Source organism: Ovis aries, chromosome 25 (genome assembly GCF_016772045.2).
Source record: "Ovis aries strain OAR_USU_Benz2616 breed Rambouillet chromosome 25, ARS-UI_Ramb_v3.0, whole genome shotgun sequence".
In the NCBI taxonomy this organism is placed as follows: Eukaryota; Metazoa; Chordata; class Mammalia; order Artiodactyla; family Bovidae; genus Ovis; species Ovis aries.
The window spans coordinates 32,197,222-32,210,815 of NC_056078.1; the positions used below are offsets into that span (position 1 = coordinate 32,197,222).

A 13,594-nucleotide genomic window follows, 5' to 3' on the forward strand; every position below is an offset into this window, starting at 1 on the left:
CAAAACCTTTTCTCTGTGTGACACAGACAGACCCCACCCAGAGCACCAGTCCCCTCAGCTGGCATCCCAGGCGTCTGCATGAGTGTCCACTCTAGGAATTCTCAGATAGCCATGGGCCTCCACTCTGGGAGTTAACACAAACTCCTCTGTCCCGTCTCCTTACCTTCACAGGTCAGGAAGCACCAGCCAGCGATGCTTCAGTTGAATATTCAACTACCAGTGCAAAGGATGGCATCATGCTTTCTAAGCTGACCTCCAAGAAGAGTAAGGCATTGACAACCCTAATAAGGAAAGGATTCTAAACCGCCACGGCAAGCATGGCTCATGCCCTCACTGGTTGGACACCATGACCCTCTCAGAGGTTGCAAATTCACATCAGAGCCCTCTTGACTTCTTTCCACCTTCAGCGCAAATACTGCACCAGGAAACAGCTATTTTAAAAGCAGTAACAGCCAGCGAAAAAGCTTGATGACCCCAGATTCCTCTCTCACCCTCCTAGGACAGTATAATCAAAGTAGTCTTTCTCATGAGAGCTTGCTTTCCAGTTCAGAAAATTAACACAGACAGCCCTGCCTTCCTCCAAAAGTCTTCCACACTCAAGGAGGCTCTTCCAAAGGCTGGTATTAAAGATCAGTGTAAAAGTTTGTGATTGTTTTAGAAAAGAGGGCAAGAAAACATATTGAATACTCACTTTGACGAATCTATGAAGTATATTACAAGTGCACCAATGCTGAGAGCAAAGACTAAGACAACCTGCAAAAGAAGAGAAAAACGCCGTCACTTAAGAGCTGACCGCTGGGATGTTTACTTATTTATTTTGTGGAACACCCACCTACAGCTTGGAAACATGGTGCTTTCGGAAGCCTGCTTAGCAGGGTCGTCCCCTTGCTGCACCCACAGACCACCCCCCTTGCTGTTGGCTCCTCACATCACAGTGGAGAGCAACCTCGCTGCTGGCCAACAGAGGTCAGGGCAGACTTCTGTATCCCCTGGCACCAGGTTTTATCTGGCCCTGTTATCTCAGAGTCCGACTTCTCCACAGCTGAAGTCAACAGACCTCAGTGGGAAAAGAGCAGGTAAAAACAACTGCAGTGACACAGTTTTTCCTATTATATGTAACCTAGGCCCCAAAGGAAATCAAAGATAGGGATATCAACTTTTAACAGCTTTGCTGAGATAATTTACATACCATAAACACTCCCATTTTAAGTGTATAATTCAATAACTTTGAGTAAATTTACCAAGTTGTGCAGCCAGTATTTCATCCACTTTCAGAACATTTTCAACAGCCCAGTAAGATCCCTCATGTCCATTACAGTTAATACCTGTTCCTACCCTCCATCCTAAGTGAAGTGAAAGTGTTAGTCACTTAGTCATGTCCGACTCTGCAACCCCATGATTTGTCCATGGAATTCATTAGGCAAGAATACTATAGTGGGTTGCCATTGCTTTCTCCAGGGGATCTTCCCAACTCGGGGGTCAAACACGGGCCTACTACATTGCAGGTAGATTCCTTATCATCTGAGCTACCAGGGAAGCCCAATCCCTAACAAACAATAATTGATTAACAAAAAAATAATAATAATTTACTAACTTACTTTCAGTTTCTATACAAGACATTTTAATCAAAAAGCACAAATTTGGTGTCTGTACAAATGTCTATACATGCGTGCTCGTATGCATGCATATTTATATCCACTGCATCTGTCTGTGTGTGTGTGTGTGTGTGTGTGTTTGCGCACGCACGCACGTGCGTGTGGTTATACAACTTCTCAAGTGTTCTGGAGATAGTTTAAGCGCAGGAAGCCAACTTAGGTAATATGATCGGCCAGGTATATGACAATCCTTGTTCTTCTTTATACTCTTCACTCAAAATTAATCACCATGGATTCAAAAGACGGTTTTGGCATCTCCTTCAAAGAATACCTGTCACGCTAAAGTCTATCAAATGAATATGTAGCAGATGAGGCTGATGCTGATGCTTCTGTCCTCACTCAACATTCCAATTTATTTATTCTTTCATAAAGGAGACTAGGAGTGCAACTAAAAGGATGTACAAAAATAAAAAAGATGCCAAGAGCCAAGAATGAAGTTTGAGAACAAAAAATAAACACCACCATCACATACAATGCCTGAGGCGGGGGTGGGGGGGCTGTAAAATAAGTACCTGGCAGATGTGCTGATGTCCTAAAGGGACTGTGGGGTGAAGGGTGTCAAGAGGTGTCGGCCTCCTCAGCCTATCTACAAACTGACATCCCTGTAGCATTAGCAGGTGGATGGATGTGAATCTAGGTTTACGTGATGATGAAACATAATTGAGTCATGTGTGTGTGTGTGCATGTACGCACGTGTCAAATAGGCTGATAGAAACTGAACTCTGCATACATATTCACTTAAAACATTATAAAGTTTTGTGGAGCTATGTCCATTCATTCCATGGATGGTGGGCTACAAAGCAGACAACTGACAGCTGGAACAACCAGACGTTATAAAAGGACTGCGTACTTTCACAGCATCTGACGAATTCTCCTTAGGAAAGGAAGCATGAAAATAATATACTACTGGGGCTAACTTGATTCTTCCATTTTGTTTTCAAAACTAAAACAGGCTCCAGTTGAATGGAAGGAAACTCCTGCAGTCTGTCAGTAATGACCCGCGGCCCAGGGCTAATCCCCCTGCCCCACCTCCCTCCGCCCCGCCCCTGCCAGCAGACTCACTTCAGTCCCCTCACACATTGATTCATTCATTCCTTGCACGGTTGTACATAAACACAAACAAAAACATCAACGGGCCTCTGCTCTTCCCTCTATTATCTGAATGAGGCAGCGAATCAAATAGCTTAAGATTAATTTTGATCTGTGCTGCTATTTCAGAGACATAAGCAGTTAGTTCCGGGCCCTGACCTCATTCTCATAATGCTGCAAAAAGAAGGGGCGTGGCCACATTAGAGGGAAAGGCCCTGCTCTTCATTCATAAACAGTTGACACAAGAGTCATTTCTATCAATTTTTCTGTGCTTGTGTGTGTGCGTGTGCGCGTGTGCACACCTATGAGTGCAGAGCTTCTGTCAGAGTGGCTGTCCAGGCCTAGGCCATTAAAGCTGGAGAGAGGATGAGGGGAAAGGATGGGAGAGACAGGAGGAGAGGAAGGAAAGAGGAAAGAAAAAGGAAAGGATAAAATTCTCGCAAGTCGCTGTCTACATCATTCTGAAATAAGCTCAATATCTAAGCTCTCCTGCAATGGTGATGACTTCCCAGCATCAGGGCAGAGGAGGTGGGGACAAAGTAGCCGACACTAATGTATCCAAGATACCCCAGCTTGGCCTCTGATGTGGAAAATGTGTAGCTTATTTAAGCAAATCAGCCAGTGAGTGACTGGAGGGGAGCACTCTTCCTAGCCTCTTCATATGCAAACTCAAGTATCAGCATTGCTGTTAGAATCAGGGAGAGAGAAAAATTCAAAAGCTCCCAGGAGCTGAAGATTCTGAGAAGTGGACCTATTCCTGGGTCCACATGTTCAGCAGGAAGGCTTTAAGACTTTCTCTCAATGAGGTTCTGGGTGTCCAAACTGCCCCACCCTGCCATCCCCCACCCACCTGCCTCCAGATACAGGTTGGGGGAGGATCTGCTTCTCTCTGATCAATTGCCTCTATTGAGGCAGCCAAGCATGCAATTTTCAAACTTGCTAAGTGGCTCTTTGTCAGGCTTGATTACACTGTCATCCCAGATCCAGGTGCTGCAGAAAAGGAATCAACCCTTTGAATGTGGCCATGAAAACAGGAACCCAACAGAGGTAAGTCTTCACCAGGGCCCTAGCAAAGGGCTAGTTCTCTCTCGCATCTTTCATTGTCTGAGAACCCTACTCTAAACATGAAAAAATTCAGTCCAACTACACAAAATGACTAGATTTTAGCCTAAGTGGTAATGGTTATGTTAGAGAGTACACCCAAATATTCATCTAGGTATTTATTTCACATTTGCTATGCATAAGGCCTTAGGAAAAATGAAAGATGCCCACTTAGAGTCACAAAATAATGCTCTTTTTCTGGAGAAACACTTAAATAGATGAATCCTAGGCTATTTTGTAGGTCAGGAAGCAACAGTTAGACATGGAACAACAGACTGGTTCCAAATAGGAAAAGGAGTACGTCAAGGCTGTATATCATCACCCTGCTTATTTAACTTATATGCAGAGTACATCATGAGAAACGCTGGGCTGGAGGAAGCACAAGCTGGAATCAAGATTGCCGAGAGAAATACCAATAACCTCAGATATGCAGGTGATACCACGCTTATGGCAGAAAGTGAAGAACTAAAGAGCCTCTTGATAAAAGTGAAAGAGGAGAGTGAAAAAAGTTGGCTTAAAGCTCAACATTCAGAAAACAAAGATCATAGTATCTGGTCCCATCACTTCATGGCAAATAGATGGGGAAACAGTGGAAACAATGGCTGACTTTAATTTTCTGGCCTCCAAAATCACTGCAGATGGTGACTGCAGCCATGAAATTAAAAGACGCTTACTCCTTGGAAGGAATGTTATGACCAACCTAGACAGCATATTAAAAAGCAGAGACATTACTTTGCCAACAAAGGTCCATCTTGTCAAGGCTATGGTTTTTCCAGTAGTCATGTATGGATGTGAGAGTTGGACTATAAAGAAAGCTGAGCGCCAAAGAAGTGATGCTTTTGAACTGTGTGTTGGAGAAGACTCTTGAGAGTCCCTTGGACTGCAAGGAGATCCAACCAGTCCATCCTAAAGGAGACCAGTCCTGAGCGTTCGTTGGAAGGACTGATGTTGAAGCTGAAACTCCAATACTTTGGCCACCTCATGCGAAGAGCTGACTCATTTGAAAAGACCCTGATGTTGGGAAAGATTAAGGGCAGGAGGAGAAGGGGACGACAGAGAATGAGATGGTTGGATGGCATCGCCAACTCGATGGACATGGGTTTGGGTAGACTCCAGGAGATGGTGATGGACAGGGAGGCCTGGTGTGCTGCGGTTCATGGGGTCACAAAGAGTTGGACATGACTGAGCGACTGAACTGAACTGAGGCTACTATGCAATTAGTGCTCAACTGTACGGTATATGTAGAGTCAATATATAGTGAGATATTGAGTAGGTGGTACATACATAAATGGAGTAGCCAGGGAAGGGAAACAATAGGAGTTCTTGTCTCAACAGCCAGTTCTTTCTCAAAGCTTCCCTTCTTCCGACATGTTATGGCTACTTTAGTATCTCTTCAGTGATGAGGAGGGCCGATGGGAATTCCTCCATGAACTTCTATAGTTCCAGGGACCAGGGCCCTGCAGCCCAAGGGACATGGTAAGATGAGACCAAGAAAAGCACAAACATTGAGATCAGAAAACACTTGCCCTTCAGCAGCTGAGTCACAGAACACTCCTTACAGTGAGCACGCACTTCACAAAGAACCATCCCAAACAAGAGTGTGCGGACACAGCTTGACACAGGGGATGAGGCGAGTTGTCCCTCTCAGCATAGCTTATGCCTGCCACGAGAGCCCGATCAGCCTTCCTAACTTTTCAGTCTGCAGTCACCAAATCACCTGGACTACCTTGCGTAGTGCTAATTGCCGTATTCTTAGGTTTACTGCAAACACCCATATGCTGTGTTGTGGTAGAGTCCTGAGTGATATTTACATAGCACCAGATTCCTAAAAACAAAAGCGGTCTGATAAATGTCACCGGAACAATGGTGCCCGTGAGTCATCTATTTTCAAAACTCCAAGATCAAACATGACGTGTTTGCACAGAAGAATGCTAGGAACATACACAAAGAGTGTACTAAAAGAATGTCTATCCCCTAACCCCTGACACCAGGAGTCTGATGATCCATGGGGAGCAAAGAGATGGAAGCCACAGCCATTTTCATGGTGGAAATTCTAGCAGGCCCTGATGACCTTCCAAATGTCTGAGGAAGTGCAGAACAATGCTAAGCAGTATGACAAAGCACGTGGAATATCCTCTCAGGTCACCAGAACTCCCCAAGGAAAAGACAGACCCATGGGTGCGGTATGGAGGAGAATGAAGCTGGAAAGCTGGCTCTTCAGACACGTTGTCTGTTCTTGAACCTGGTTTTCAAGCTGTCAGGTTTAGGCCCAAAAGCTTTGAATCCACACCTGAGGCCACACAGGCCTTCAGACATGGATTTGGAGCAGAGGTTCAGGAAGGTGGCTGCCACTCCAATCTGATCACCCAAGGAGCTTTCCTTGAAACAGAGATGCCCTTACCTCACCCGGGGAACAGAGGGTTGATAGCTGAGGGGAGGAGAAAACTGGGTATCTCTATTTTTAACAAGCTCCTCCAGTGAAGCTGATGTGTGGCCAAGAATGGGAGTCGTTGAATTAAACCCATTAGAGAAAACCACTTAGCTCAAGTCAGACATTAATTTACAAATGTCCCCTTAACAATTGGCCCATTAGAACATATGTATGAGGCCTGTAGGCTTTGAGAATCGTGCAAGGAGTACTCTAAAAAGTAGAGAGGAGAATGCATTAATTCTCTCCTGAGCAGCTTTTACACATTCTGCTCAGCTCATGGCAGAACAAATGACCCTAATTAATGATTCTGCATGTCTGGTAGGGGCCTAGCCAGCTACTGGCAGCAGCGACCCCTCAGAGAATGAACAATTTTCGATACAGGATCCCAAAGGCACATGACTTTTTTTTTTATTATTATTGAGATATAATTTATACACAATAAAATTCACTGTATGTCAAAAAAAAAAAAGACATAAGGACTTCCAAAGCAAAACAATCTGGGGACGGTTTGTTTATGAGGATAACATCATTCTAGCATCCAAATTATAATGTTTGGTCTGGTGAATTTAACAACCCTACAATCAACCTTTATTGAACTCCTCTACAGAAGGCCCAGAGGGAGAGAGAGGGATACAGAAAACTGAAATTGCTAAGTCAGGTCTGATCTTTGCCCTCAAGGATCATGGAATCCAAAAGTTTAAATTGCTCAGGAGTCCTTGTGAATTTTGTAAATGCAACACATATAAATAGACCCTTCTGCAATGTCCAAGGAAGGGGAGGGTGGCTAGAAGTAACACCACTGCCAACTCCCACAGTGAAACAGGAAGAAGGGAATGGAAGACCAACGAGGAGGGAGAATTCCTGACGTTCCAGGCCCACTTGGCTGGCCCAGGAAAGGACAGGCACCAGCTGTATTGGGTGTTTGGCACAGGACTCCAGTCAGGAGGCCCTCCTGGGTTTGAATCTCAACTCTGCCACAACAAGCAACATACTCTTCAGCATATCATACAACGTCCCTGGGACTCAGCTTTCCAATCTGTGAAATGGTGGGATCGCAACAGCTGTATCCAATGGGGACCTTGATAGGTTACTCTAGATGGTGAAAGAATGAAAAACATTTGGCTTGAAAAGGCGGAGCTCTTTTATGCCAACTGCATGTCCTTTGTGCCTAATTATAATTCAGCATGACGTCAACAGTGTGTGACACTGATCTGTGTCAGAGAGGCTTGCTTCCTTCAAAACACCACAAGCGAGGACTCCATGGACATGCAGGTTCAGAGTCTGCATTTCCAGTAGCACGGTTAGTTGTCCCTTAGCTTTTCCTACCACAAAACTAACATCCTAGAGCCAGCCTCTGCCATCTCCTGGCTCTGCCACCTCCATGCCCAACCCTGCCATTGCTATAGGGCACTGAGTGGTGGTTTGCTGCAGCCCCTCTGCTCCCCTCTGTGATTCTCTAGAAGCTCGTTTCTGCCAGTTTTACCCCAAGAAGCTCACACCCTGAGTCTCAATGTTTTCTCAAGGGAGAGGGGGATGGATTTCTTTTTCATCACTATCTGGCAAGATTAGGAGTATATTTTTCTCATCCCTGAACTATTAGTGGTTCTCAGTAGAAGACATCATCTTGCTACCAAAAAAGGTGTTTTTGTTATTCTAAATAACAAAAGATTTGTCAAGTACAAAACCAATATTTTGACAGTGCCAGTTAAACAGCTGAAGAGCCCCCTAAGTTTCCAACCTAACATTCTGGCACATTACATTAGACTCATGCAAGTGCTTACACAAAAATGCCATAAATGGGTTCATTGGAAACCAAGACTCCAAACAATGGCTGAAGCATAGACGTAGTCAAGATCAAAGACAGGAAGGAGGAAAAGAAAGCTTTCAGGAGTTGGTATCTAGAATTACAGCATTAAAATAAAATACATGGGACTTCCAGATAAGAGTGAAACTGTGATTTATTCAAATGTAAGGAAGCCTAGTAAAAATACCTGTGATTTTTGTGGGGATTCAAAGGTGGTATCTCAAAAAATGCAATACGTGAAGTGTAGAATGAACTGGATTTTCAGGACACATAATGGAAAATTCCAAAGGCCTCCCTCAATGACTGCAAATGACTTCCACAGCTTTTGGTATGAAGAAAAACATCCTTGGCACAGCTTAGAAGACCCTGAAAACTGACCATTTTCCTCCTCTCTGACTTTATCTCATACGCTTTCCCTTTCTAACCTCCAATTAATAGAAACTTGAGTTCTTATTCACACATGCACACACGCACCCCCCCAAGCACAGGGTCTTTGCACAGGTACTCTCTTCCTCCTGGAAGACTTACTTCCGCTCAGGCTATTCATCGTTCAGATCTCAACTCCCCTGCCGCTTCCCTGCTCACATAAGGGGAAAAGGTCTGCATGAGTACAGTCGGTACCTGGTGGCACTTATCACAGGGGCAATCTGAAATTGTATGTTTCTTTGTGTAATCATTTGATTAACTCCTCTCTCCTCTACTGGAATGCAAATTCTATGAAGGCAGGGTCCATATCCATTTGTACTCATGACTAAATTTCCAGGAGCCAGCAAAGCGTCTCCATCAACATTTGTTCAATAAAGCAGCACATGGAGAAAAGACTGAAGAATGAGCTGGAGACTGGGTGCAGTGAAAGCAAAAAGAAAGCCAGAAGATACGAACCCTCACCTAGTGGGACTCCAGAATTTAAAGCCCTCCGTGCAATGGCAGCGTGTGGGAGCCCAGCTGAAGGGGAGTGGGGCTGAACAGCATTGCAGCAAGGAGGTGATCTGGGATGCCCAGGAGCCAGCTATGACATGCAAGTGCACAGACTGGAAGGTGATGGCCAGAGGGACCTGGAGGTAGGTAGATGACAGCAGAAGGGAGAGTGAACAGAATGAGGATTTAGTCAGATGGCCGGGACCTCAAGAGAAAAGGTTTGAACAGCATGGAAGAGGCAATGGAGGACCAGAGTGTCCAGTGATCCCTGGGCTATAAAGAAACAAGCCATCTCCACACAGAAAAGTGGGGGAAACTACAACTCCAGGGAAATCCAGTTTGTTAGGAGCGTTACATGAAGAGGCTAAGAATTTAGATTAAGGCAAGGATTAGGAAGGAACCCTGCAGGAACAAAGGGTAGCCCATGTCCTGAGGAGGTGTGATACGGAATAATATCAATGTACAAATGGCGTGAGTCACTCAGTCCTGTCCGACTCTTTGTGAAGCCATGGACCGTAGGCCACTAGGCTCACCTGTCCATGGAATTCTCCCGGCAAGAATACTGGAGTAGGTGGCCATTTCCTTCTCCAGGGGATATTCCCAAGCCAGGGATCGAACATGGCTTTCCCACACTGCAGGCAGACTCTTTACCCACTGAGCCACCAGGGAAGCCCTGTCCGTGAATATACGTGCATGTGCTGGGTTCTAAAAATCACTGTGGACAGTGACTGCAGCCATGAAATTAAAAGACATTTATTCCTTGGAAGAAAAGCAATGACAAACCTAGACAGAATATTAAAAAGCAGAGACATTACTTTGCCGACAAAGGTCCATATAGTCAAAGCTATTGGTTTTTCCAGTAGTTATGTATGGATGTGAGAGTTGGACCATAAAAAAGGCTGAGTACTGAAGAATTGATACTTTTAACACGTGGTGCTGGAGAAGATTTTTGAGAGTCTCTTGGACAGCAAGGAGATCAAACAAGTCAATCCTAAAAGAAATCAACCCTGAATATTCACTGGAAGAACTGACGCTGAAGCTCCCATACTTTGGCCACAGATGCGAAGAGCCGACTCATTGGAAAAGACCCAGATGCTGGGAAAGATTGAATGCAGAAGGAGAAAAGGGCGACAGAAGATGAGATGACTGGATAGCATTAATGATCAATGGACATGAGTTTAGCAAATTCCAGGAGATAGTGAAAGACAGGGAAGACTGGAATGCTGCAGTCCATGGAATCGCAAAGAGTCAGACACGACTTAGCAACTGAACAATGACAACAATGTACACACACACAAACACACAGAAACAAATTGCAAAGAATACAGAGACAAAGGGATAGTCCACAGATCAGTCACAAATGCTGGATCTCTACCAATATTAATTAAGCAGCGACATTCCCTGCAACGTGTCTCTGTCCATTTTCATATTAGGCAGTAATTTCAAAATGACTGTAGATACAGAGAAGCCCTAGAAAATAATAGGGTTCCTTCTCAGTGTAAGCTAAGAACACATTTAATATAAACTATGTGTCTGCTGGAAAACAGACAAATAAAGTACAATAGTGGGTTTTCTAGAGAGGGTGGAGGAGAAATTGATTAATACAGTAGATATAGAGGGGCTGGGTTCTCCTTGGTTTGCTATGTTCTTCAAAGAAGAATCTGGAATGTAAGTGATAAGTCAAGTGCCTCCTCTCTTCTGCTCTGAGGATCCATGTTGGGGGCCAGTTCTGTGAACTTATGGAGGTTAGTGTCCGCAGCTGTCACAGGAGGATCATCTGTCTTATATCCTGGATTTCACTGACCATGCTCATCTCATTCTGTGCAACTTCAAAATATGGAAGAGTTCAATGTGTTCCTCTAAGGTCTAAATCTATTACAATTGAAACAAGAAACTGAAATGATGGAAAGCAATAGTAACAATAAAACAGAAAAGTTTCCCTAAACTGTCTCCTTCCTGAGAGTTGAGGTTTAATGACATTGAAACTTTAGGTCACTGCATCATAAAATTCAAAAGGTTGATTTCTGCATATTTTTACCAATGGCATTAAAACTGATGTCTTGACAAACAAGACAAAAATCTTCCATTCGAGACCTAAAGTTTGAAAGAGCTTTCCTGTCTAATCACTGGAAAATCCAAGGGAAAACCTTCCATCTGCTGGTGGAGTTTCCAATTTTGCAGCTAATGAGCTTTTTAAAAAATTGTTTGGCTTAAAAGCATGTGAGTTTGGCCAATTGGACTGTTAATTTAATTAGGTTTACAGGATGAGAAAACCTCTGGGGCACTATCAGGTCACCAGTTGCCACTTATTGTCACCAAAGACTAAATTTATGGCCATCATGCGAAGAGTTGACTCATTGGAAAAGACCCTGATGCTGGGAGGGATTGGGGACAGGAGGAGAAGGGGACGACAGAGGATGAGATGGCTGGATGGCATCACCACCTTGATGCATATGAGTCTGAGTGAACTCCGGGAGTTGGTGATGGACAGGGAGGCCTGGCGTGCTGCGATTCATGGGGTCGCAAAGAGTCGGACACGACTGAGTGACTGAACTGAACTTGCCCAACTTTTCAAATTTTGCCAGTTTTTATGGCATATTAAAGACAAAAATAGAAATGAAAGCAGGGACTCTAACAGATACCTGTACACTCAAGTTCATAGCAGACAAAGGGCAGAAGCATGCAAGTGCCCACTGATAGATGAATGGATAAACACGATGAGATCTATGCATACAACAGAATGTTATTCAGTCTTAAAAAGGAAGGAAGTTCTAGGGGACTTCCCTTCTGGTGCAGTGGTCAAGATTCCATGCTTCCAATGCAGGAGGCATGGGTTTGATCCCTGGTCAGGGAAATAAGATCCCACATGCTGGGCAGCACAACCAAAAAATTTTTTTAAAAAAGAAAGCACAAAGCAGCAATTTATAGCCATAGCTGATTATTATGGAACACTGCATATATTGGAAATTCCTTGGACATTAAGTCGCCCTTCAACCAATGAGGCATCAAGCATAAGCCACTACTTTGAAAGAGAAGTCAAACATCTGGAATACGTAGAACAGCGCAGACAAATTCGTGAACAGGAAGAGAGAGAAATGGAGCTGGAACTGGAGAAGAAAAAAGTCCAAACGTTTCAGAAGTCAAAAGAACAATTGGAGGCTGAGTTGAAAATGGACTACGAGAGTTATTTGGGACTGGAGAAGAACATCCTCAGCAATCTGGGTCTAAGCAAAGAGAAAGAATCAATATCATACATGGAATTAATATAGAAAAGTTTTCTGTAGAGGTGTTTTGGGGGTCTGTGGGACTTTTCTTTTTGCTCATTATTTTTCATGTAAGGTGAACTAGCAAACTAAACATTAAAAAGATTTACTTGCACATATTAAAAAAAAAAAAAAAAAAGCAAATTCTTGCACATGTTACAACCTGGATAACAATTGAGGACATTCTGCTAAGTGAAATAAGCCAAACACAGAAGGACAAATTCTGCATGATTCCACTTATCTGAGGTACCTAGAATAGTCAGATTCACAGAGACAGAACTGGGATGACAGTTGCCAGGAACTGGAGGGGGTGGGGACGGATATATGTGGCTTAGTGTGTATAGAATTTCTGTTTGTTCTTCTGTAAAGGGCTGAATAGTCAATATTTTAGGTCAGCAGGCTACGTGATCTCTTTTACTACTACTCAAGTCCGATACCATAGTGCAAAAGGCAACAGAGACAGCACATAAATAAATGGGAATGGCTATTGCCAACAAAATTTTACTTATAAAACCAGGGGATAAAAAGAATTTCTGTTTGTGTCAATGAAAAAGAAATTGACAATGATAATGTTTGTAAACACTGCTAATGTACTTAAGCCACAGAACTGTAATGGCTAAAATAATATATCTTATTTTATATGTATTAAAGGAAAAAATGGAAGAAAAATTCAGAGAACTTGCAAGTGGAATCCAGCACTATATTTATATTTCAAATCTCAAACTTAATCACCTTCTCAGGTGAATATTAAGGATACAAATATCTCAGGGGGATACAAATATCTCTCCTTTCAATAGCAGTGGCTATCTCCAAGAAACTTGTATTCCATACATAAGATTCTTTCCTCTCTGGGATGTTTGATCTTATCCCTTAGTTAATTCAAATTTCTCCTTTAGATTCCAGAATCTCTCCCCATTTAGCCATAGAGACCTTATATGGGTCCTTACCTTCCCTTTCTTCTCCCATCCTCATCTTTAACTGATACACAAAGTGGGCTACGACTTTCTTAGGAATCAGGGGCTAACTGCTGAACCCATTCTAGAGATTCTAATTCTGAGGATCTGAGGAGTTGAGAATTTGCATCTTTAAAGATCCAGGTAAGGGCTTCCTTGGTAGTTAAGACTTCCTTCCTGTAGTTAAGACTGCCTTCCAAAGCAGCTGGTGCAAGTTCAATCCCTAGCTGGGGAGTTAAGATCCCATATGTCTCATGGCCAAAAAACCAAAACATAAAACAGAAGCAATATTGTAAGAAACTCAATAAAGATTAAAAAAGAAAAAAAAGACCCAAGTGATGCTGAGGCTCTCAGTGTAACATATGCTGAGAATATTTTGA

The 13,594-nt window shown here is 43.3% G+C and overlaps 1 protein-coding gene across 11 annotated transcripts in view; it reads right to left on the reverse strand.

Annotated features, from left to right (window-relative positions):
* Nucleotides 1-13,594, reverse strand: part of KCNMA1 (potassium calcium-activated channel subfamily M alpha 1) — a 767,665-nt gene that overhangs the window by 384,194 nt on the left and 369,877 nt on the right. For all 11 annotated transcript variants that reach the window (XM_042240721.1, XM_042240720.1, XM_042240724.2 and 8 more), the window contains 1 exon segment: nucleotides 692-753. In XM_042240721.1, coding sequence (XP_042096655.1) covers nucleotides 692-753 — 62 coding nt within the window.